The 26698-nt window shown below is 33.1% G+C and overlaps 1 protein-coding gene across 2 annotated transcripts in view; it reads left to right on the forward strand.

The window, feature by feature from the left end:
- LOC149481074 (cytochrome b5 reductase 4) overlaps nucleotides 1-26698 on the forward strand; it is a 66089-nt gene that overhangs the window by 35336 nt on the left and 4055 nt on the right. For both annotated transcript variants that reach the window (XM_089705848.1, XM_089705849.1), the window contains 3 exons: nucleotides 25172-25318; nucleotides 25553-25621; nucleotides 25704-26338. In XM_089705848.1, coding sequence (XP_089561974.1) covers nucleotides 25172-25318; nucleotides 25553-25621; nucleotides 25704-26338 — 851 coding nt within the window. The remainder of the gene's footprint in view (nucleotides 1-25171; nucleotides 25319-25552; nucleotides 25622-25703; nucleotides 26339-26698) is intronic.

Raw genomic sequence — 26698 nt, forward strand, 5'->3', positions numbered from 1 at the left:
AATGGAATTGTCATATAAAATACATATTTATTTTTACGTTAAAAGTTAACATAAAGCTGAACAATGAAAACGACAATTTATTCAAACACACTTTGAAACTTGTGTTATTGATTTCTGTTCTTGCAATGCTTGAAGCTGAAAGCTCATTTCATACAATCAATAGGACGGCCTTGTTGTCTCTACAGTCAACAGTGTTATTATATAAACAAAGAAAAGCAATAATATAAGTAGGTACCATATGTGAAGAGCGAATGATTAGATATTGTGATGTAGTATTTTTTACTAACGTTCCCAAAAACGGCGAACGGGTCTCAATTCATAAATTCGTAAGCGTATAGACTATATCCATTATTCTTACACCCTTACCGTCTTACAGTTACGTTAATGTATTTGTTTTTCTTGGAAATATCGCATGAATCATTGATATAGACCAAAATGTATGTGTTCTTAATGTTATGCCTAAAATGTTGATCTTTAATGGCTTATTTGAAGGCTAACAACACTTACCTATACGTAGAGAAATATTATTAAGACTTGATTAATTTTGTACGATGTTCAATGTGAATGTTGACGATATCACAAAGCCTAATAAGTTATAGAATATTATTATAATTGGAAACCAACCAAGCTTGGGGTGGATAATTATAAATGCATAATTCAAAAACTTTTTACGACTCCCATGAGAAACAAATTCTTGTTTCATTTTCTGAATTTTTTACGACATAGACACGACTGAAGAACAAACTAACGTATTCATTATTCAATGTTTATCATTGTCTATCATTTTAAATATTATCAAGGTCGGCTCCATATTGGTCAGATCGAGAATTTATAGTTTTCTGATATAGATTTTCTGCCTTTCGGCGTTTACCGATTTAGCTTTGATAGCAAAAGTGGAAAATATATTAAATATTATGTTATTATATTTTTGCATTGACTAGTCTATTATTCGTAATATAATTTATCGCTAATGCTTTAGAATTTTTTAGAATACCCAACCATACAACATAGATGTATGTACATATTATTATTGGTATTGAGAACCTGTAACAACCGAATATGTAGTGTACTTAATATATTGTGTTCTGCGCTCATTTAGATAATTACGGCCAATCATCCTACACTAAGTTTCCCTTGAGTGATATACAAATTACATCTCTATAGTCTATACTCTATGTAATCTCGTGTATCCCGTAGATATGTGAGCAAACATTCTTTGACTAGCTTTTGTCGATATCATGAATACCTTTACACATTAACAACCCTTAAATTTCGTCGTGTCAAATATCTTCAAAGTTAAACATTTCAATGGATCCCTTATCCCAATATTGGATCATGTACTTTTTGTTTAAATTCTGTCAATTTATTCTTAATGAAAAAAATATTTTTGAAGGGGTATTTTACATTTTTTTTTTTAAGAAACATCAACTTAGAAACACACAGGTTTGAGAAAAGCAAAGTTCTATGTGCAACCTAGATTCAAAACATCTTTCGTTGAGTGCTAGAGCCGGTATTACAATATGGATCCGAAAAATGTCTCTAGAGAAAATCAAAACACAAAATAGTGTTATCATAACAATTACAACAATTCAAATGTCTGTACTGTTTTTGTCATATCATAATGTTAAATTAATTTTTTTGACAAAATCGAAACCATATTTTATTCAAATTCAAATTATATTTATTTGCAAGAATGTAGTTTAAATTACAGATGTTTTAATTACAATATTACGTGGCTAATACATTCTACGACAACAACAAACGAACACACTACAATTTATACACGATTACAACACATACAATTCAATTTACATCAGCCCCCCTAGTCAAGTGGCTTTCTGTTAGCGTAGCGTTCAATAGAATAGACTACGAATGTATGAGATTGACGTAACCTGTAGATACGTTTATCTACAGCCTACGTCAATCTCATACATTCGTAGTCTATTCTATTGAACGCTACGCTAACAGAAAGCCACTTGACTAGGGGGGCAGATATATTTTCATAATCGAGAAGTATTTTGTACTACTCGTTTCATAGAAATGTTACATCAGTCAGTGATTAGTCAATAATTAATAATATTTTAAGTAGCGAAAATATCAAATATCTATAGATAATATCCATCATGTGATCAAAAGGGATTTTTATCACATGATGCCTTTGTAGGCACTTTTTAGCTTTTAATAATAATGACTCGTTCTAATTTCCACGATTGCGTAGAATCTTTTAAGATCCACTTTATCCTGTTAAAGTGAAATTTGATATAACTTACTTTAATAGTTCAACCTAGTGGTATGCAAATGGATATTAATTACTCAAATTAACAATATTAAAAAGATTTTTCATGTACTTACTGAATTGGAAGATAAATCTAAATTAATTGACACAAGTAGATGAATGTTATGACGTCAGAGAATAGATTCATGTCTGTTTTATCGACGTGATTGATTTTTACTCTCATAAATATTTTATGAAGGTTAATACGTATAATGCCGTCTATAAGATGATATCTAAATATATATTTATAAGAAGTTACTTATGTAAGAAGTTTCGTAGGGAAATATAGTTTCTTTGTTATTTAGTTAGCTTTCAAACGAGTAGGTATACTGCCTATGCATCCAAGTATCATACAATAAATAATACGTTATACCTACTTATAAGTAAAAAAAAAAACCTTTAACCTGATCAAGGAAAATCAAAACATTTTTAACGAGGTCAAAACTGGTTTTACGCTGTGCTTTATTTAACAAAAAATATTTCCTTGACAAATTAAGTATACTTAATTATTATTAGAGACAAAAGTTCATAAAAAAATAATTTTTAAAAAATAAATAAACCACAGATGAGATGAGATCATTTATATATTTGAGATTTTTTTTAACTCTATTAATTAAAGATTTAAGTATGTATTCAAATAAATAGAATCATCCGGTTTGTATAGAACAACTGAAATAGCATGCACTACGCTTCATTCACGGCAAGGCTTGAATACTCTTCTGTATAATCATACTTTGTGACATAATTCATTTCAATTAACAAACCTGTGGCAAACGTTTCCAACATTCTGTGTTCTTCACACATTTCAACGTTTAATACAACACTGATATTATATTATTTATATAATTATCTTAATATATATAAATCTCGTGTCACAATGTTTGTCCTCAATGGACTCCTAAACCACTTAACCGATTATAATAAAATTCGCACACCATGTGCAGTTCGATCCAACTTGAGAGATAGGATAGTTTAAACATGTAGGTACCACGGGCGAAGCCGGGGCGGACCGCTAGTATTCATTATATAAAAGTTCAAGTGCTATCAGTTTATTATCAGTGTTTTGTCTCATTTTTATCAGAATAGAAAACGTGTGTAAAAAGTAGCATGCAACAGTATAAAATAGATTCTATAAAAACGGTATAAATCGAATCGCGCTTTACCAATACTACCTCTTTACAGTGTATTCTGTAGAGTCTAAACCCTCTTAAAGTACTTGCCTCTTTATAGTGGCATATTTTGCATATGTCACCGTATTATCATGAACTTGACAACAATCGTATCCCTCATCAAAGTTTCGTTTCGTTTCCTATTGTACACAGATGCTAAGTCGTATTTATATTGGCAGTGCTATTCAATACCAGATGTATGTTTTCATAAGTTAGTATAGTAAAATATAATTTAAAAAAATAAGCAGAAATATTTTCGTTAATATAATAAGTTAAATTTTCTAGGTACATATTACGTGCACAGTTAAATATTATCTCAACCGTCGCTCATAAGCCTGAACCGCATACTGATCATAACAGAATGAGGGCTTAATAAAAATCCAGCCTACCTAAAATTCTCATTTTCATGACGATGCTAGCTCCCACGAAAATACAGATTCCCGTTAGGAATATATTTGATATTCGCTCATAACTTGTGTACCGCCGATTCGATATTTATGAAATTTGGTAAACGAGGTGGAATATTTGACACAAATTCAATATTTAAACTTAACATGTGTGAACTCTGTCAGACGTTTGAGATATGAGAGGGTTGAAAACAAGGTCTTGAATGAAAGGATCTCATTTGTACTTTACAGAACAGTTTTATCATGTCTTCATACAACTGGATTTAATTTGGATTCTGTATTTCATGTCTTCGTGTACCTATAGGGATAAGTTTGTTAAAGTCTCGTTTGTGAACTCCGACGTTACATAATATGAGACACGTACGAATATGAAGATTTCCGTTGTTAATTAACGCCAAAATGAAACTGACGGTCCTAGCTGACGGCAAACTGTCTTTTACTTCTAATTCTTTTTGTTCTATAACAATTGACGATCCCCGATGGATTCTGGAAATGTCAAGTTGAGTTTAGAGGCTTTTAAATCTGAGATTTGTTAAAAAAATCCGCTGCGCTAGACAGTAGAAAATAGTTTTTAAGGAAAATTTATTTATACTGATCTTGTTAGAGATTAATAAATGACTGTTGGGAATATAAGATAATAAATATTGACACCGATGAAAATTGATCTGATAAAAATTAATGTGGCCGAGTACTTCTTGAAAAAACTTTAACGTTAATAAGGACAACCACACTGAATGTCAAAAGGTTTTTGTTTAGCAAATTTGCATCTAATCAATATTACATAGAGCTCTGAAAACGATCCATCCAAAAAACAATTAAAGGTAACCCTTAATCCGCTGGCTTTCATTTACCTTTCTAAAGCTTAGGTCGGATTGTGTTAAATAAAATATACAACCAAATGGAATACAATTGTAGCAACACATAATAAACTTTTAAAATTATAAGTATTTTATTTATTTCACACTTTTAAAATTTGTATGATGGCTTATTTGCAATTATAGCAAATGGTATTTAATAAACATGCTCTATATTTTCATGTAACTACATTATAAGATTAACTGGATCATGTATGTAATCTTTAATATGTTTTATAAATAAATATTTCCTTCAGGCAATTGAAACGAATTTCCTTGTTTTACCATACTAAAACAATATTGCTGATCCGTTATAAAAATACCCCAGCGTTGTAAAAACCAATATAAGTCCACTTTTATCTTTTCGGGATGTTATATATTATTGACAAAAGTAGAAAATACTGTAATCTAACGTCCGTATTTTTTCCCAAAGCCTTTGATTACTACATGTCTGGCAATAAGACTTGCTTCATTGTGCTTTTATATAACATAGAATCACTTTATTGTCTTTGTTATATTTTTAACAAATAAGATAATGGAGTATGTAATTTCTAATAAATTAAAACCCTATTAATGAACAATTTTTTTTCGTCTAAAATAATTATTTACCATAGCATTTGATTGAGTGATGTTAACACAGATGTTTGGCGTATAAGTGATTTGAGATCGTTAAATTTACTAAAAATCCTAAATATTTCTATTCAAATTTAAATCGAAAATCCCACACACGTCTAGAACATAAAAAAGGATGATTTGAACCTTATCCGGCTATGAATCTCGAGTACCCTGTAAAAGTGAGTAATTTCAAAAGGGTCATTTAGCCCACAATATGTGGTATGAAAAGCGTACAAACCTGTAAAAAATTAACAACACTTCACACTTGTTTTAATGTAAAAAAATCATCTCAATATCATTCCGTGTATTATAAAGAAAATTATTAAGTTTATTATTTTCTAATTATTTACTGTTACAATCAAATCTTGTTAATATTTCTCAATTAATCATATTATTTAGTACTGCAGTCTCTTCTAGTATTTGGTACTACTACAGTACAAACATTTCTCTCTTAAATCTCTAAAAAGAAAAGACCTAAAACAACGTAACATTCTTAGCACATGACTTATAACATGGTTACACAACTACCCTCGCTTGCATAGAATTACGATACGTTGGGAAATGTTTCCACAATAGCTGTGTTTTACCTGAAAATAAAACACATATTAAATACTTACCTATATTTGAAGCTTACTTCATTGAGAAGGCACCTAGCTTTTTCCGCCTATTTTGCCCTCTCTTTCCGTTGTATATATGCTATCTCTCTCGCACATCTCTCCACCAGGTGGCGGGGCGCACGATAATGTGCGGGCGCTGGATGTTTTTTCATTGAGTCGAAATCCACAACAGGTGGACGTTAAGTGTAAGCTTCAAATATAGGTAAGTATTTAATATGTGTTTTATTTTCAGGTAAAACACAGCTATTAAACACTTGACCGTAATTTGAAGCTTACTTCATTGAGACCTGCTTGTTACCCACCTGGTGTACAATGTGACGCCAATGTGAATTTGAATACATAAGTAATTACTTATTTCTTTATTTGAAAGAGTAAGGTGTGCAGATAGTATACTACTAATAAATCACACAAATTTTTATATTATATAATATATTAACAATCCCAGATGAAAAGTTAATCAAATAAGAACCAAAAAGTTAATCATAATGATTAAAAGTATTAGAACTTATGAGATTGGTTCAAGCGTACCTTAGTTAACCTTTTGGGCTTGAAAAGTTAAAGTTACTACAATTTCCACTATCTTTAGCGTAAATCTGCGAAAGCGCCAGTAACGACTTTCAATTACGCATTTAGATGTTACTTACAAAATGAAGCAACAGCTGATCCCGACGAGGCAAAAATACCTCAAACTCAAACCTTTATTTATTCAATTAGAACTCTGCAGAAGCATCATTGAATCATCTTAACATAGAATTACCAAATGTCTCAACTCACACAGTTTTAACCCAACCTGCTACAAGCGGACAAGAAGAGACCTTGGTCCTTACTTTTGGGGTCAGAAGTAAATTAAAAAGGTCACCCCTTGAATAAGGCAATAAAATAACAAAACAGGTAAATGGTTTAAATTATAATACAGATTTTTAACATCCAACTAAACCGTGCGGTATCTTTTAATGTTTAGAGCCAACGTCGCAATCATAATCTAAACATGGCTGGTACTTTCAGTACAATGCATGAATTATTTATTTAAAACTGATAGGTCATAAACTCTGTACTGGAAACAAATATACTGAACTCAAGAGACTAAAATGATAAAGAGCTTATCTGTGTCCCAAAACTGCAATTACTACAGCTAAGTACGTTACTTTTAATCAATTCAGTTTTAAGATATAATTATGATTTACATCAGAACTTATATACCGAAAGTCTCGGGAGTCGGGACTACATAACGTGACTTATTTATAATAGTGTTTGTGCATAACACTAGGCAGTCAACAGCTATATGAACGTCAGATAGGAAAAGAGCCAAATTTATCCAGTCAGTAATAAAGGATTTTAACTATACTTATTATAATTCAACCAACTACTACTAGCTACTCCGTACGTCTTTTGGGTAGACGGAGGCAAATAGGATTTTTATTCCAACTATATCATTTGATATTTTGAAAATGTACTCCACATTTTCATACCGTCAGTCATTTTGCAGATTATAGTGGTGCAGCACTGAACACGGTCTATTAGGTGGCTGGTGCTGCTGACCGGGCCTTCAGTTCCGCTTTCCAGAATACCTTCACCCTTCTAGGTGCTACTACTACTGAAATAGCGGTACTCTATCGCGTCGTTCAGGTCTCTAACTGACAGGATTTCTCATATTATCGTAACAACCTCGCTCGTTCTAATGCTGGGGCCACACTAACGGGAAATGCCAATAATTAACGCGATAATGGACGTTAACTTTAGGTGTAGCCAGTATTATTTAACAACGGCATTAACATTGCCGTTTGGTGAGGCGATAGCTTTATCGCGAGAATTAACGCAATGAAGCGGTCACACTACGTCCATCTTGCTAGAATTTTAGTAAAATTAACGCCGTTTTTATCGCCAACAATCGGCATTCACGTTGACCGTTCAAGTGTAGCCACCCACTTAACGCCTTAAAAATTATCGGAATAATTATCGCGATAAAGGGCATTAGACGTTAGACGTTAGTGTGGCCCCAGCATTACGAGAACAAATTATCGCCAAGGAATTCTGCTGCAGGATAATGGCAAGAGAGATTATAAGCTTAACTATGCATTATTATGCTCAGGAATATGGTGGATTTTGAATACTATCGTCGTCTGAAAGTATCTCCTTTCGATTAACTTCATTAAGGATGCAGATCTGATCCCATCTTTGTTCCGTAGGAATGCTACGACAGTGTAAACGTTACACTGGACAAAGAAAATTGCCCTAAATATAGTCGGTTATTCCAACATCCGTAATATGGCTAGCCTACCTTGCTAGCCCTTGATTGTAACTGCTACCAATGCAGGCATTGCTCTCGTGTTGTCCACAGTTGTGCGAGTGCAAAAATGAAGAACTGAGCTCGTGGGGAGCTATGTCCAATGAATCTGTGTTAAGATTATGACAGTATAGGACAGTTAGCTGTGGATGCGAAGACAGGACATTACTTTATTCATCCGTAAACACGCGAGGCAGCCACGGACAGCGATATAGCAAGAACTAAACTAGCAAAGTTTAGTTCGCTTACCAGACTTATATTTTAAAAGCCGTATAGTCTGTACCTACTGCATTTCATTTATTGCCCCCCCCCCCCCTCAAAGCAAAGAAATGAACAGTCATTTGGCAGAGCTTTCTCGTTAGGGTAGGGGTTCCAAGTAATATCTAATAATAAGAGGCTTTTGTTTGGATAGATTGACTTTCCGTTATTAATTATCCTCTATCCTATGTAACTCAACAGTCAGTATTCTCAGCATTCGTTGAGTACTTAAACGTTTTACGTTAATAGTTGTATATAACTTTATTATACAATATAATAATCCTGGTGGGATGACAAGAAACTTGTCTAACAAACGATTATCCTAATCCCTCAGTGATTTATTGTTTGAGCCCTGAAGAAAAATCACATGGGTGCAATAATGAGGTCAAATGGGTTGAAAAACGAGTCAAATAAATTGCCTACAAGACCGGGCAACTAAAATAGGCCTATGAGAGGTCAACTATACGTAATCAATCGTCATTTGTTACATTCAATCGCTTTGCGATTAAAAAATCTCTTCCGATGTTTCATGTCAATTCCAATTTCCATAATTGGTAAACCAATGGTGGTTTCCTGATTCCTGAAGCGTAAACTTTTAGGATACGAAGTATCAATTTCATGCGCCCATTATTTGACGTCTCTAACCTTTATTGTATTTATTAGGTCATATTACTATACTGCCCACTGTGAAGTAGATTTCAAAACCTTTTTCTACCTACCTTAGAAGAGTGAAGATCCGATACGGTCATATCCAAAACTTCTTTCGTGGGTCCTCGTTGACGAAAGCAAATATCTATGATCATTTTAATGATCAATCCTTTGTATATTTGCACCAACCGCCATCAAAGCCCCGCGAGGGCTGATATATATTTGCACCATTTCCCCGTGGGGACGGTTGTTATCAAAGCCCCGCGAGGGCTGATATATATTTGCACCATGTCTCCGTGAGGTACTGTTGTAATCAAAGCCCCGCGAGGGCTGATATATATTTGCACCATGTCTCCGTGAGGTACTGTTGTAATCAAAGCCCCGCGAGGGCTGATATATATTTGCACCATGTCTCCGTGAGGTACTGTTGTAATCAAAGCCCCGCGAGGGCTGATATATATTTGCACCATTTCTCCGTGAGGGACGGTTGTAATCAAAGCCCCGCGAGGGCTGATATATATTTGCACCATCTTTTCCGTGAGGGACGGTTGTAATCAAAGCCCCGCGAGGGCCGATATATATTTGCACCATTTCCCTGCGAGCGACAGCTGCGCGAGGGATGTTTGTAACTAGAAATAAGTAGGGCCTGCCAAAAAATGCTTAAGAGACACCCTGCGAGGGTGGATTTGACCTGGCTAACCCCTGCGAGGACTAGTGGCCACATTTATGTATTCTGCTTCGAGCAAGAATACACCTTAGTGCTAATATAAAATTAGCAGTAAATAATCATTCAAATAATATAGCAATTAACAAGGTCCTTTAACTTATTTTCCAATGTTAGCGACAACTGTCCAGGATGAATTAATAAGAATTGATTTGACAATGGTAATTAATTATTATGTTTATATAAAAAAGGACTAACTATTTAATCAATTCATAATTCAAATCAATTCACTAAATTTTAAAATGAACTTCGATTCATATTTATTTTTGTTCATGCAATCGATGTAACATTTAGTTGCTTTAAATCCGTTAACATTCCTTACGAACGCAACCATACCGTCGTAGGACGTTATATTTAATTGCACAAAATAATCTCCACTCACCCGCAATTTTTTACTTTTTGTCAAGGTGTACAAGTTTATAATATTATTCTAAAACGTTAGAAGTGAATTGTAAATCCTTTGAAATAAATGTATCTAAATCTAATTTATATTAATGTATATCGATAATTATTATACGATAACCCTTTCAGCACAAGTTCAGTAAACCAAAGAATTTAATTGTAAAATTTTGGTACTTACTCGTTTTAACAAATCAAATTAGCCGTGTGTAATATGTCTATTTTCACATAAAAACGGATCAGAATAATACTCATAAAAGGACACGTATAGACTACGGATAGTTTTGAATGTGTGGTACATTCATGGTACGTATCTACTATAGGTACATGAGCGAATTCCATCATTATTCAGTTGAGCGGTAACTCCCGTACGATTTATAAAATAATATCTCAACATGTTCTGACATGTCGTGACTTCTTGGAGCTGACTCATCTCGTTCGATAATTTTTAGTAATAAACTATGATAGGAATTCCGAACCGTTCCTAGCGATAACGACAATGTAATAAAGTCGTAGCAATGGATTGTATGCCTGTAAAGCTTTGAGTTGGCTCATATCCATACTAAGTATTTTTATATTTTTATATTATTGTAATTTTTCTACGAAAAATTCACTTGTAACCTTGTAATAAAAACACATTATTAAAAATGAAATAAAATATTAAAAATATCTATGTATATACAAGAGAGGGTATTTGATATATCTAGTAATATCAAATAATCACAAAAGTAATATTAACGATTCGAGTAAAGCCGAACGGTAACACCGTTAAAATAGCTTTAGTCACAGTATTAAAAATTCAAATATTAATTAGTACATATTGCATAATGAAATATTTCAAAAGAAAAGTTACTATTTCAAGTAAAATGTAACGGTTGTATCGTTAATTTTAAATATCTTTATTCATGCTATTAAGTATTTAAGCATATTGAAAAATAAACTATTGCTGAAGGATTCATTAAAAACCTCAGCATTTTAAATAAAGTCCAACGATTATACCGTTGACTTTAAAGATTTTTACTCATTTTTAAGTAAAATATCATAAGAATAGATGTAAAAATAACTCACTGTACCGATCCGACGGGATACACTTTTTTAACACTTTTAGCACTTGCTTTAAGCAATACTTAATAGCACCAAGGTTGTAGTCTTGTAGACAACCTTCTCGCGGCGGAAGCTAGACGCCAATGAAAAAACATCCAGCGCCCGCACATTATCGTGCGCCCCGCCACCTGGTGGAGAGATGTGCGTGAGAGATAGCATATATACAACGGAAAGAGAGGGCAAAATAGGCGGAAAAAGCTAGGTGCCTTCTCAATGAAGTAAGCTTCAAATTACGGTCAAGTGTTTAATAGAATATTATTCAAAAATAAAGCCACGCTTCCATTTTGTTTTATGGAATGAAATGAATAAAATTATCATTCGTATAGGGTTTAGCTTTTAGCGGCGGGGAGCGTGAAGGTTTGTTTGATATGTGAATCTAAAAATGTTTAAAAATAAGTATACGAATTCAAAGACAAAGGGTCTCTGTAATTTCGAGATGTACGATCACAACATAAAGATAATGATTTATAAACTGATATGATATAAAGTAAACAACGGGAAAAAACAAAGAGCTTTTTGGTAAGTATCATTATTTTTTTAATGCCGATACATACCAAATAAATTTCAACCTGATATTCCTGTAAAATATTGAACACGGCTTACAAATAAATTCGAACCTTTTGTGTAATTGAAATATAAAACGTGGCTCGTACGTTTAATAAGTTTGAGTTTACCAACCTTGTAGGCTTTAGGTATAGAAAGGATTTTATCCGAAAGAATGAAGAGACCTATGTAAAGAAGACGTTCGATTATTTTCTTGTAACAATTAATTGGATTACTTACACAATAAATTATAACGCTCATTCGTTAAATAAATTACAGCGTTAACGCTAAATTTGGAGCTGAAAAGAAAAATTCCGTCAATTACTGCCATCAAAGGAGATAATCCTAAAGTTTAAACGAATTTCTTTGTTAGCGTTCCTCGTCACGTCTTTTTGATCTACCTTAGCTGTGTTGTCTATTTTATTACCTTTTATGTTTCGTTTTGTTAAAGATTTATCACCTTGACAGCATCGATTTAACTATAGGTAACATTTTTCTCGAATAGTCTATGTAACATGAGTCTATTTGCGTTAGTTTAACCGAGAATTCATCAAACGATTGAGAGCACTAAATCTAAAATGTATACCGAATTTCGTTTGCATTGAAATATAAATTGGATGATTTAATGTTGGTTAAAAATGTAAATGAAAAAATGTGATAAAGTATTTCTAATAAAATTAGGTACCTATGTACAATGATATTATATATAGAAACAAGAGGTAGATACGTTACTAACGCACCAAAACGGAAACCGTGAGGGCGTTTGTCCACTACAAGGAATTTTACGGTCCGGCATTCCGATTTTTTACGGTCCGGTATGGCACGCAATTAATCTAAATACTAGCTTGTGCACTATACGTAATTTTACTGTCCGACATTTTACTTTTCCCTATTCCGGATGGTTTTTTGAGTTTACGAGTCGCTGTAGGTATAATTGTTTTCGAGTGCCCACTTGCTTGGATTTTACTCTTTTTATTGCATATGCCAATTGAAAGCAAGCTCTTGTTTTACTTTCTTTTAGCTGGCAATGAGATTTGAGAAGTCGGTATTGTTATTTTATATACATTGACCAAGCATTGACCTATAATTATTATTATCTAAGTAAGTGTTGGTAAGTTAAAGTTCAAGTGGGAATAGATTTAGCTCCTCGTCACCGATTAAAATAAATAAGTGAAACACGCATTTTAAATCTCTTACGGAACTTTACTTTTTATTATAACGAAGTAATATAATATTTCACCTTCTATATTTTTACTCTTTTCTTGTAAAATGCGAAAACAATCATTTATGATAGTATTATACCGCCATACTTCCTTGAACTGTACCGCACTGATCCGAGTAAAGACGGACAGGTGCACAAGCAATTCATCGGTTTTTTCATGCCACACCGGACCGTAAAAAATCGGAATGCCGGACAGTAAAATTCCTTGTAGTGCACAAGCGCCCTGAATTGGTCCTAATTGGGACCAGTGGAATCAGTCAGATTGTGACTTGTCACAGCGAACGCACATGCTGATATATACGTTAAAACTATCAATAATGCCTTCTTGTGTGTTCAGAAAGTGCACAAATTACGATAGTAAAATAAAGAAAGATAGAGGAATATCATATCACAGGTAAATGTATTAAAATATTATAATTTTAGAGCAAAAATAACAATTTGCAATTATTAATGAATGACACTTGCTTGACACTTGTATTGAAATAATGAAAGGGATAAAACATTGCTTCAATCACTAGTGTGACAAAGCTAGCGTACACTGTGTTCAAAGATTATTATGTAGATACGGTTATTTTATTAGTTTGGATTAGGGTAAGTACTTGACTATTTTAATATTTTAAATTCACATAGTGCATGTTATAAACAAATATATCTATTTATTCTGTACAATAAAATCGTAATGGCACAAATGTTTGTTCATTGAAGATAAAACAACCCTGGCGACTCATTATGGTCACCTTAACATTAAGTCATTTTTATAACATTTTTTTAGTATGTTTATCTGTCCGCCTGTTTGGACATACATGACGTAAATGCAGATTTTGATAAATTAACACAAATCCATTTACATAAATACAGAATAACATCATCATCATCATCATCAGCATAAGCCTTGAGACGAGTATACATACATTTGAATTAATATGTTAACAAGCATTTTCTGAATGTAACTACAACTAGTATTTCATTTAAATCTGAATCGTTTTTATTTTTGAATAATTTCCTGTATAAATACGTTGAAGGATTATTTAAAAGGTACATAGCTATTTGACTTTTCCATAGATTCCCTTCCGACGAGGTCAATCTACAATTTTGGATCTCAGTTGTTCGTCAACAAAGGTGCGAACATGACTGGATGCCTTCAAGTAGTAGTAGGATATGTAGTAGTCATTTTAAAAATGAGGATAAATATACATCAAAGAAAGGATTAACGCTACTGATGAAAAATTCTGTTCCCATTTTAGAGGTAATAATTTCCACGAGTACCTTTACTGTATGTAATTTTGTTTGACATGTTTTAATTGATTACTTTTTTACGAGCCTTCATGTTGAAATAGCTGGATTAATATAGATGAAACTTTGAATGAAGATATAGATTAAAGCCTAGATAATTCAAACATCTTATCTCGGTTAATTTAAAAGTTTACAAGAAAATAACTGCCAGTAACACGCGAGACGCAGCTATTAGTTAATAGGATTTTCAGCTAGTGAAACAGGAAATATAGATTTTAGCTATTTTTAGTATTTCAAATATATTAGACTTTAATTTCTGTTAAACATTAATAGCTGTTAGGTTACCGGAGCGCCTAATAATATGTATGTAATTAATGATTTTACTAAAATTATTTCTATCCCTTGTTTTAGAATAATGAGAATTTAACCCCCGAATGTAACTCCCCCAGCTGTATCGAAGACGTAGACATATCGGATATGACCTCTATTTTCGATAGTCCCAGAAAGTTTGCTCTGAATAAACGAATTAGTCGGCTCATTGCAGAAAAGAAAAAATTACAAAAAAGGAACAGAATTCTTAATCAACAAAATAAAAGGTTAAAAAAAAAGATAAGTAGCATGAAAACTATTGTAAAAATATTGAAGAAGAAAAATTTTTTATCAGAACATCAATTTTTGGAGCTTAATCTTAAGTCTGAAGTGATTGACTTATTTAATAGAATTCATAACAAAAAAAAGTCTAAAAAATCTTTCCGAACAAAATATTCCCCATCACTCAGGAAATTTGCGTTGACACTAAACTTTTATTCCTCTGCAGCTTATAAGTACGTAAGGCGGGTATTTCATACAGCCTTACCACACCCGAGAGTTCTTGGAAAATGGTACGAGAACACTTCTATTTCCCCAGGATTTACAAATCAATCCTTTGAGATTTTAAAAAATAAAAGCCAACAATCGGGAAAAAGATTATTATGCACTCTAGTGGCCGATGAGATGGCCTTGAGACACCAAACCGTATGGACAGGCAAACGTACAGACGGACTTGTAGATTTTGGTTGTGGTTCTTCTAGCACTACTATTGCCACACAAGTTTATGTATTCGTATTAGTGTGTCTTAACGAGAGTTGGAAAATCCCTGTGGGGTATTTTTTTGTTAATAGTTTGACAGGTGAATCCAAGGCTGAATTGCTAAGGATATGTTTGGTCAAATGTTTTGATTCAGGAGTAGATGTCGTTGCCTTGACTTTCGATGGTTGTGCGACAAATATAGCTGCCTCTAATCTTCTGGGTTGTAACTTAAATAATGCAATGAACTTGAAAACAACATTTAAACACCCGTCTTGTAATAAAGAAATTGCTGTACTTTTGGATCCTTGCCATATGATAAAATTGGTACGCAATGCATGAAAAAAGTAGCATGTATGTATTATGAATTAGACTTAGTAACAAAAGTATCATTTTCTAAAAAATTGACTTAAATTATTTGTATTTCAACAGATTAAATAATAAAAAAGTTAACACAACATACCTTCAAATATGAGCCGTTTTATAGCACAGTATTAACACATTCTATTAAGGCGTGGCTTTTAGCAGAGCTTTCAGGTTTATTAAACGATAAATGTGATTATAAACACATTTCTTTCGTAATTGGATTGAAACGATTGTTAAATATTTTTCTTGACACTATTTGGTGGGGTTTTTTTTTTTTTTATACAGAATATCTATAAAATCTTGAACCAATTGACTATTACGAGCATTATATAGTTACTATTGACGTATTCTGCTTTATGTAAACTATGTATTCAAATATTGTTTCAATTAGTACAGTTAACAAACACCCAGCTCTAATGAATGGAGATCAATCACACACAATTGAACTATATCGAGTTGAGTTACAGCTGCTGTGAACCGGATTATTTTGATGTATTATTATACAAATCTCCTAGAACATTTCTCAAAGAAACTGAAGAGCTTAGGGTACATTAACAGGCAAGGAAAGCAAAATAAGCTAGATTTAGGTTTAAGTAATCCCATTTCCGAAGAACTATTGTTATATTGAGCCATGTATTGGAACATAAATCAAACAAGAAACGTCATAAGAGCTGCTACATTATTAAACACGTCGTGTAGCTCATAGCTACGACTGCGAGTGCCTTTTATTCAATTTAGCATTCACCTTTGGGACAGACATTCAAATATCGCGTAAAAGCCTCCCATATCATCGTCCTCATATCTCTATCACAATTTTCAATATGACAGCATCTATACAAAATGATATGATAGCATTATTTTAATAGGTTTATAGGCATTAGATCAATAATTTGCTAGCTTCGTAGAGGCTGCTTTAAAATCCATTAACGTAAACCTCTCAAACTGTTTTGTTTACAGTGACTACAGGCCGATGTATCTTCGTCACGCTTTAATAATGTATAAACATTCCACGCTGAAAAAATGTTATGTCAATCATCTGATTTAAATATTCATGATGGTACGGGAGCCAGGAACAGATTTTATGACCAAGTTCCTCTCAAGCGGTAATTAGTAAAATGCATCAAAGTATAGTATTATGAAGCCTCGTGAACGTCAGCTGGAGCTCGGTTGGGGGGAAGAGCGGTTGTAGCCTCCCGTATCAGCTGACGGTTTTTCCACCAAGATACAGCCAGCTGACCTATATATTTATCCACAGTTACATATAAGCTATCATCAGGTAAATTTTTGTTTGAGAGGAAATCACGGAAAATAAATTTTTCTTTAAATTTAACTTTCATGTTCGAGACACCAGCTGACATATATTCCACCATGTTGTAACCAGCTGATTATTTTTTTTCGTTGAGATATTGGGTTAGCTACAATTTGACAAATTTTTAGCTGAGAGGAAATGAATGAATGAATGTATTTTTTTTCCTACGTGCGTGGGAGGCTACAACCGCTCACCCCCCCAACCGAGCGCCAGCTGGCGTTCACGAGGCTTTATAATACTATACTCTGAGGCGTCTGACGAATTATCTCTTGAGAGGAAATAATTAACCAAATTTGCACCTGGCTCCCTAGATATCTTCATAATTTTGTAGTACCTATAGAATATATTTCTGTGCTGAGTGATGATCCATGTTAAAATGGTAACTTTCTTCCGTATTTCATTTGAATAAACATTTTATTTTTGTGAACTTTTGAAGAACAAAATTGCGAAAAAGATCGATACGTTGAGTCATAAAGTAAACGATCCGTGAATAACGATTTGTTTACAAAACAATAAAATACGAGTGTTTATTTGGAAACTCCTATAATTTACAAAGTTTGCAAATGTTGGGTGTACATTTACTTACCAAATTGCTAATTGGAGCTCAGCTTTACTCAAAAGTTATTGCATATATCGTCCCTCACATGACTAAATGTCGTAACTAGCAACGGGAAAATTTTACAGGGCAACCTATTTTCTGTTTAGAACTTGATATCTAGAGCTGTTGCAAATGCCAGACACGTCTTACATGCAAGATTATTGTATACATAAAAAGAGAAGAGCATCATTGTTCATACAGTACATGGTCCATTTACATATTATATGTATTTATTTATTTATTTACACATAAAACAGTTACGTCACTATGTGATAACTTTGTTTTTTACTTATTTCCGGAAGGTGACACTTACGCCACCATGTATAGGGGTTTGGGCAGGTAAAATAAAGTATAACTGTTTAGATTATTGTTTATAAATAACAACAAAGTATATTGTTTTATAATTTTTTATTGGCAATCACAATATCTTATCTAATCACAGCATATTTCGTTTAATCTTAACGGTAGGAAATGCACTTAAAGCAGTCTTGGAATTGTAATGAATTGTTATTTGTAATGAATAACACTTTGTTTGTTTGTTAGTTATTAAAGTTACTAATTACAAAAAATAATAAGAAATAGTATGCAGCTAAGTATACAAATATTATTTTATATTTCTATCTAATTTTTGTAATTTTTAATTTAAATTACTAACTTAAACATTTTACACAGTGTTTATTAATCTTATTATTTTAATTAAACATTAGGAAATGCCACTATCAGTATTAAAAATGTTAATGTATAATTAAAAAAAAATACTTCCTGAAAAGCAAAATAAAATCAAAAATTAAATTAAATATCAACTTTGATAACTTAAACAAATATAAAACTGGAACATGTTACCACTTTGCTAACAACAAAATCAGAATCAACAATAATGAAAACTACCTAATGCGAAAGTGATCTATAAAACTCAATATATTCTGACGATCTAATTACTGGTGTATTGCCACTAGTTAACGACATCAAGTCGTTATATTTTTCTGCTGAAATTTTAGGTCGCTCAGGATTAAGAACAGGAATTTCTTCATGAAGGCAAGCTGAAACCTGTCTTTTCAAAGATAAAGATCTTGTTACTGTATCAGCATGACTTGTTTTGAAAAATAATTTTCCTGGTTCAGTTTTAAACACCGCATATTCCATCATTTCAGTCCAATTAATACTTTTTCCTGTGTCGTCTTTTCGGATTGTAAGCAACCGTAATTCAGTTGCAATTTTTTTAAAATTTAGGAAGTCTGAGTAATCAAATTTTATCACCTCGTACGGTTTGTTCCTTCGCGCTAATTTGAAAATAGGTATTAATTGGCTAGGTATAAAAATATCACCTGCTTTCTTCAGTGCGTGAGCAATGGCACTGTGAGCGGAATCTCCCTCACTCTGACCGTGGCAAGGTACTGAGAAACGTAAAACAATTTCCTTTATGTTTAAAGAATTATTTATAACATACAGTAACGTAGATGCAACGACCGAGTTTTTATTTTGGCCGCTGCATCCATCAGCAAACAAGTAAACTAGTTGGATTCCTTGGTCGTCACTTTTCTTCAAAAAATAATAGAGTGCAGATGATATTTCACATGATCCCCTTTTACTTTCTCCTTCGTGCCAAGTGAAGCAGTAACAATCTCCCGTTCCCATGTCGTAAATAGTAAAATTATATACCGAGAGCCGCCTTTTGTAGAATACTGCACTTTCATTACTGATAGGTAAGTTGATGACCTGTTGTAGATCAAAAGTTGCACATTGAACTTTTGATGGCGTTTTTTGAGCTTCGTTTTTGCATACTGCTCTTTTCTGACGAAATAAAGATTTATCTTCTTGGTGTTTATTGAATCTTTCACTCAAACGTGATTTTTCTTCGTCTGAACCTTTATGGAACGTCATGCAAAGACTACATTGGTCCTTTTTAGGACGATGGAATGACAAATTCTTGGATTTAAATACCCGGCGGTATAAGGATAAACTCGGCTTTACTGGACTATCCTTAAGGTCGTCACGAAACATTTGATACATTTTTCGTACAGTTAAATCGGAATTAAGGTACTCACGAGTACTCTTTTCGCGGCAATAATGGGATTCTACCTTTGGGTACCGGTCTATATGTTCTTCTATCAATCGCCAACATTCCCTGTCATTCTCTAAGTGTGATTCTCGCCGGCCTCCACGCTTGTCCTTTTCAACAACACCTGTGATATCAACTTTGTCAAGAGCAGTTCTCACGCTTCGTTCAGAAATATTCAGAGTAGTTAAAAAGAATTTCTTACATACTTTTTTTAAAACATTTTCAAGTGGCATACGGTAAATCAAAGTGTATTGTCTTCTAGAATTTGTCTGAGCAACCTTACGTTTCGGGAGCACTCTCTGAACATGTCGAACTATGTATTCTCGTTGACATTGTAAGTTACCTTGTGCCCAAAACTTCACAAATATATTTTGTCGAATATCTTCATTAAAAAGATAACAATCTCTTTGGTATTTTTTACAAGTGACAACGTTACATGAAGCTTTTATTTCTCGTCTTGGTATTGTTTTTTTGGTTACCTGGGTGGTATATTCCTCCCCAGTATCTTTCAAAACTTTATTGAACTTTTTTTTATCAAACTTTTTTTTTCTAGTAATATTTGCCTCTTTTGGCGCTCCTTCCACATAAAAATCTTCTGGAATGGTTTGTATTTTATCATAATCATTAAGCAGACTTGGAGATTCGGAATGCGTTTGGCCGGCATCATTAGGTCGAATATAAAGATGATTTTCGCAAGAATTATCATTTATTTCGAAATGTTCCCAGCAGAGTAAAATCTGACACCTAAAACATGAGCTGAAGACTTCACCGTGACATCCAGTTACCTCACAAGATTGAATATGGTAAGAATCTTCATTTCCTGAATAAATTAACTGTTTTGCGTCTGAAAAAGTGTGTTCTAAGGGTACATTATTGTTATTATCGAATATTATATTATCTTCCATACAGACAGTTGCATCACTTGAGACTGATCTTCGTCGTGGGCTCGATGGTAGGACATAGTCAGGATCATTGGGCTCTTCAATATCAACATTGCAAAATGGTTCTTCCTTATCTGACTGCATAACATGCCGTTTTACTACGTTAATCAAAGGCTCATCATCTGAAGAATCATCCTCTTTGCTGTTCTCCAACGGATTCGAATTAAGTTCTTCTGTCATAACGACAGTTCCGTAGTACCACTTTTTCTTAAAATACATCTTTACATGGGCACCAACACGAGTAACGGTATCTCCTTTCTTAGTGCATTTTAATTCCTTTGTAGAAACACAGTTCCTAGTTCCATCATCCCACTTTACTATGACATCCATTTTTAATAGAAATCTGTAAAAAGCAAAACAGTATTCATTCATTTATTTAATTTAAGAAACCAACGGCTTACAATATTTCTTATAAATAAAATTAACAATAATTATCAATGAAATTTTCATTTCATAGTAAAGTAGCTATGTACCTATACTTAATCGAGAACATTTTATTGTTGCGTTGTCGATATTTAATTTAAACACTAATATGTAATTAAATAGATTTCCTTTTTCGAATGTTAGTACCTAGTAATATCATTTAATTTTAACAATCGTCAAAATATCTATATCAAATAAAGAACTATCCACGATACAGGACTTTTGTTAGCATTTTAGATATTTTAAATGTTAAATAGAAGCAAGTAAAGGTATAAACATACTCACGATAACAAGTTCAAACACGTTTTCACTCCCCGGTACTGCCACAAAACACACTATCATACGCGTCGTCTCGTCGCGGCAAACTGAGACGCGGTGGGTGACGTGGCGACTGGCGAAACGGACGTTCTCCCCCCGCCCCCGCCCGCATTTCTAAGTCATTTACGATTCTAACGCTTAATCTTATATATAAAAATGAATCGCAAAATGTGTTGGTAAGCGCATAACTCGAGAACGGCTGAACCGATTTCGATAATTCTTTTTTTATTATATTCCTTGAAGTACGAGGATGGTTCTTATGTAGAGAAAACGTAAACATGTACCACGGGCGAAGCCGGGGCGGACCGCTAGTATTTTATATAAATCAAACGCGTAAATGACAGCAGTTTAAGTCAATATTCTCAAAAAGAATATCACTAAATGTCGTATAATACCATACGCCACAAAAAACAAAAATGTATAGTTAAAATGGATTTCACTAACAGTCGTATGGCATTTACTTCAGTTAGTCATATTTGTTTTTTTTTACCAAGCAGATACGTCAACAGTGCAGGTAGCTCTTTCTTTACAACGGCCATAGATAGAGATACGACGATTAGTGGAATACGTTTGGAAATTAATTTTAAATATATACAAGTAGATAAGTCAGTTTTGACAAAAATGTCAGTTACGACAGTTAGTCATGCGAGGGACGATATGTGTCTGGTGCGTATACTTTAAATTTGCCGTTAAAAAAGTCTATAAACGTTATTGTTATTCGTAGAATATTTAACTTGAGTGAGTAACAATATACTACTTAACTATGGATACGGTTCAGTATTATTATGCTCAACATTCATGGAATATTCAAGCTGCAAATTTCATAAAAAAAATGAAACGAATATTATTGCCTTCTTTTAGTGCATTATCCTCCTCTCGACAAACACCCTCGTTGCTGAAACAAATATAAGCGCTATCAAAGCAGAGTGCGAAGACCGAGTGTATAAAAGAAAAAGTTATATCGGCAATAATTTCCTCGATAATAATTTTCCTCCTAGCGGCAGTTATTCCGCCTCATTTTCCTTGTTTAGTTAGGTATAAAAATAAAAACACTACGGAACCCTCATAAAAGTACCCTTGTGATATAGAAGCTTATATTTATCGCCTCTGGTTTTAATATATCTTGATGGTGCAGACTAGATACTATTTTTATTAACGAGTTATGTTACTAACCTAAATCTAGCCTATTTATCACAATTTCACTTGTAACTGCCTCGGAGATTCGGTGGCTTCGTAGCAACAAGTCGTAGTAAAAATCATGATATATTACATATTTATATTTAATTACAAATCCATTCAATTTTCCCTTCGAAACTTTTCTCATCGTCATTCATTTCATTCCCTTAAAAAGGTCGAAAATATGACATCCAAAAGGCGGAGTCGTCTTACAACGAGATTATATTGTCAATATCCTCGATTTCCTCATGATTCAAGGAGAGTACAAACTTTACTCGCTAATATTGATACAGTGAGAGCCAATAATCAAACACTCCAGTTGAGCTAGAGCACTGTGCGATTAAAGCATGTCTACAGAATAAATAAGCTTTATTTTGACTTGTTTACTTAGTGCAGTCCTGAATAAATTGGTATCACTCAACGGTTCAGCTTGCTTTCAACTTTTATAAGATATCTCGGAGCTCTTATAGCTTAGCTATAAAATTTCGACGAAATTGGATTACACTTGTAGTTGATATTTTGTATTTTCAGGTTTCTCGACGAGAACTGCAATTTTTCAAATTGTACAACATAATAAAAACTAAGACCATTTTGATTCTTACAAAGTAGGTCAAACATTTGTCAGTATAAGTTTTTTTCATTAATTCCTAATGAACTTTTTATTTATATTAGAAATCTCTGTATTTTATTCTAATACTCTGTTCTAAATAATTATAGCATTTGCACAAAGAGTAAATACGTAACACGGAATAGGAATTAATTACGAAGTTTATTCTCACCTTGCCCATTTAAACATGAATATAACTCTTATAACTACAACATAAGGCGTTAATTACTTTTCCGCTACCGAATATGGTTTATTTCATATACGTTTGTATTTTATAGCACCCACGGTTTTATGGAGATAAAATATTAACACCGTTTAGGATACGGGTATTGTAATTCAGAAAAATAGTATTATAACTTTAACCAAATTGAATGAAAAAAGCCTTACCTGATCATAGATTAATCTTCATTATATGTATTTCAGATACCTTTGGAAATTTAATTAACCGGCCAAACTATCAAGGGATTTTGAGATTATACGCTCTAGGCTAAAATGATATAAATTTTCAATGTATTGAATAGTTAATGCAGTAGGGTCAAAAATCAATTGAGATATTTGAATATAATTTTAATATCATGACGTGGTAAAGCCCTAACACGGACTTTTACATGAATGGCGGACACGATGAAAAAAATTAATAGCAAACTTTGCGGCTACATTCCAGGGATAAATATTACTTAGAAGTTTTATAAAACAATTTTAATTTACAGGCTCGCTTCTGCGTTCTGTATGGGGATAATGAATATTTTATCTTGTAGATATATATTTGGATATGATATACCTAGCATTTGAATTTTTATTAGCCCTTGATATAATCGTCTTATTACGCCGTAAATGTGTCAAAAGTTTTTGATCTAGCTTGTGTAATAAACTCCTCAGTGTGTTATTAATAGGGTGTCATGAGAAATAACTGATCATTACCCAGAAATTCTCTCCATTAACCACGTTAGAATTATTATGTAGGTATTCTTTGCTATTACCGCCGCGGCAAGCTATAATGTCTACATTATACCGAAATTATACCTCCAACTTCCAAGGCTGTACTATCTTCTTTTGACTCCGTTTTGCTCGTCTTAAATAGGTATCATTATAATAATGTTATGTCTCTTATATATTTTGTTTTTTTTAGAAAACTCAAACCTAGTTTACTTTTATCTGTGATTTATATAAAGCATTGATGTGATATTTATTAAAAAGCTCTATCAACATACGATGAACTTTATTGAGATAAAATTGCCTATACTATGTTGAAATATTTAATTTTAATATCCAATGTAATTAAAGCCAAAATTTTAACGAAGTTACCAAAAGTATTACGTCAAATATGCTATTTATAGCTTTATCCTATTTGTGAAAATTTTACGTCATCAAGAAGGCAATGTAATTGAAATCCCCGCCCACATACACTGATGAAACTTGATTTTAGACCTTTGTAGAATATTGGAGACTCCATTACTTTAATACAACGTAATGTGCGGATAAATCCATGAGCTTAAAAGATTTCATCACATTTTATAATAAGCTTCAATATTGTTCCTTCACATGTACCAAAAAATGTTTTCTAGTATTATATATCTATCATAATAAAAAGCAAACTTCTAAACAATTTCATTAACTCCCCAACATTTTGGTATCCTCGAATTGAATTCCAATGGTTCTTCAAGAAACCTGTCTGGATAAACTTTGAAAACTTTGATGTCGATTTATATTTCAACTCGGAACGAAAATTAAGCTATTTATTTGTTCGGAACTGTTAAGTTTCTGTAATTTGTTTGATTATCGAGTTGCGGGTTTTCATATTAAAATAATTTTTACTACGCAATAAGTTTTAAGTAATTCGTTTTTGGATGTCAAGTTTGGTAAATAATGATTTAATACTCATGCATTTTTCTAAATGTGGTAACTCTTATACATAATGTTATTTTTAGCTTTCTCTAATGTTATGATTTTGTTATAGGCAACCCTCGCAACAAATGTGCTCTTCAACCTGGCCACAGTCTTATGGACTGGATACGATTAGGGAATTCCGGAAAAGATCTCACAGGCGTCGGTGGGCGGATGCGACCTGTTTCGCCTTCAGAACTTGCTTTACATAAGACACAAAGTATGTACCTATCAGTTTAAATGTCAAAGTTACATATTACTAACTTATACATATTACTAACTTAACTCATAATTTTTTTTACTTACATAAATTTACTTCACGTTCTTACTTTATAATTATTCGGATTTGGATTGATCATTAGGAAAAGCATTTTGTTTTTACTAGAGAAAGTTTAAATTGTTTGTGTAGCATATTCATTTAATAGATAAATTACCTACTGAACTTTTATTACAGATGATGCTTGGCTAGCTATTCGTGGACGAGTTTATAACATTACCTATTATTTACCATATCATCCGGGAGGTAGGTAACTCAATAATTTGTTAAAATCTGATTTATTTAACATTTTATTAAGTAACAAAATCTGATCAATGTATGTTATCAGGTCCCGAAGAATTAATGCGTGGTGCTGGAATGGATGCTACAGAACTGTTTGATAAAGTACACCCCTGGGTGAACTATGATTCCTTATTAGCCAAATGTCTGGTAGGTCCACTTTCGTTTGATCGACCAGACGCTGAAGAACTATTCAATAGTTCGATATCAAGTACAAAATCAGACAAACTAAAAGAGCCATCGAAAGCGCAGGAACTCGTCAGGAAATCAATGGAGAACCTAGCCAATTGCATAACGCCCGTTAGGAAAAAGATAACGGCTAAAAGCGAGGAAAATGTCAAAGGTAGTCCCCCGAGTAAGATTATGCAGAGCTTAATTCAGTCGAGCGATTTACCTGTATCGATCAGCCGAAGGGCAGCGTCGAGTCCTGCTAAGACGATAAACAAATTGAAAGACTCGCCGGCCTCATTGCGATTCGATTGGATACAAACATCAGCAAAGCTTATAATTTCCATTTACACTGGACCTTTAGCTAACCCCGGTGGGTGTGCGAAGTTGTTAGAAGGATCCTTATTGATCGAGGTTGCAACCGACAGCTGGCTCAGAACAATTAGACTAATACCAGAAGGAAACTTAGTGGAACCGTTGCAATTAAGGGTATTTTCTGAAAGCGGTAAAATTGAAGTAAGTTATATTAAATATCTTAAAATAGAAATATGGCTTTAATATCATTATAAATGAATATTTATTTGCTAGTGCGTTGAACTTACGTCTATACTTTTCTATTTTATTGTTATGTTAGTGCTTTTTAATTTGAAGGTCGATACCCCGTTCAGGGTTCACATGACTTGTTATTTTGCTTTACAAAATAGATGGAATTAAATATATGAACGGATTTGATCTACACTACTGAAAACTCGTGGCTCCGTCAATTATTTTTTTAAACTCTTTAGCGTATGGTACCTATACTCGTTGACATGACATAGGATATGTTTGCCAATGAAATTCACCGAAAATGAACAAGCAGCACCTTTTAAGTCATTA

This window comes from Colias philodice, chromosome 17 (assembly GCF_061535455.1).
Source record: "Colias philodice isolate Cphi_HAF_F1 chromosome 17, ilColPhil1 Martin Lab GWU primary, whole genome shotgun sequence".
Taxonomy (NCBI): Eukaryota; Metazoa; Arthropoda; class Insecta; order Lepidoptera; family Pieridae; genus Colias; species Colias philodice.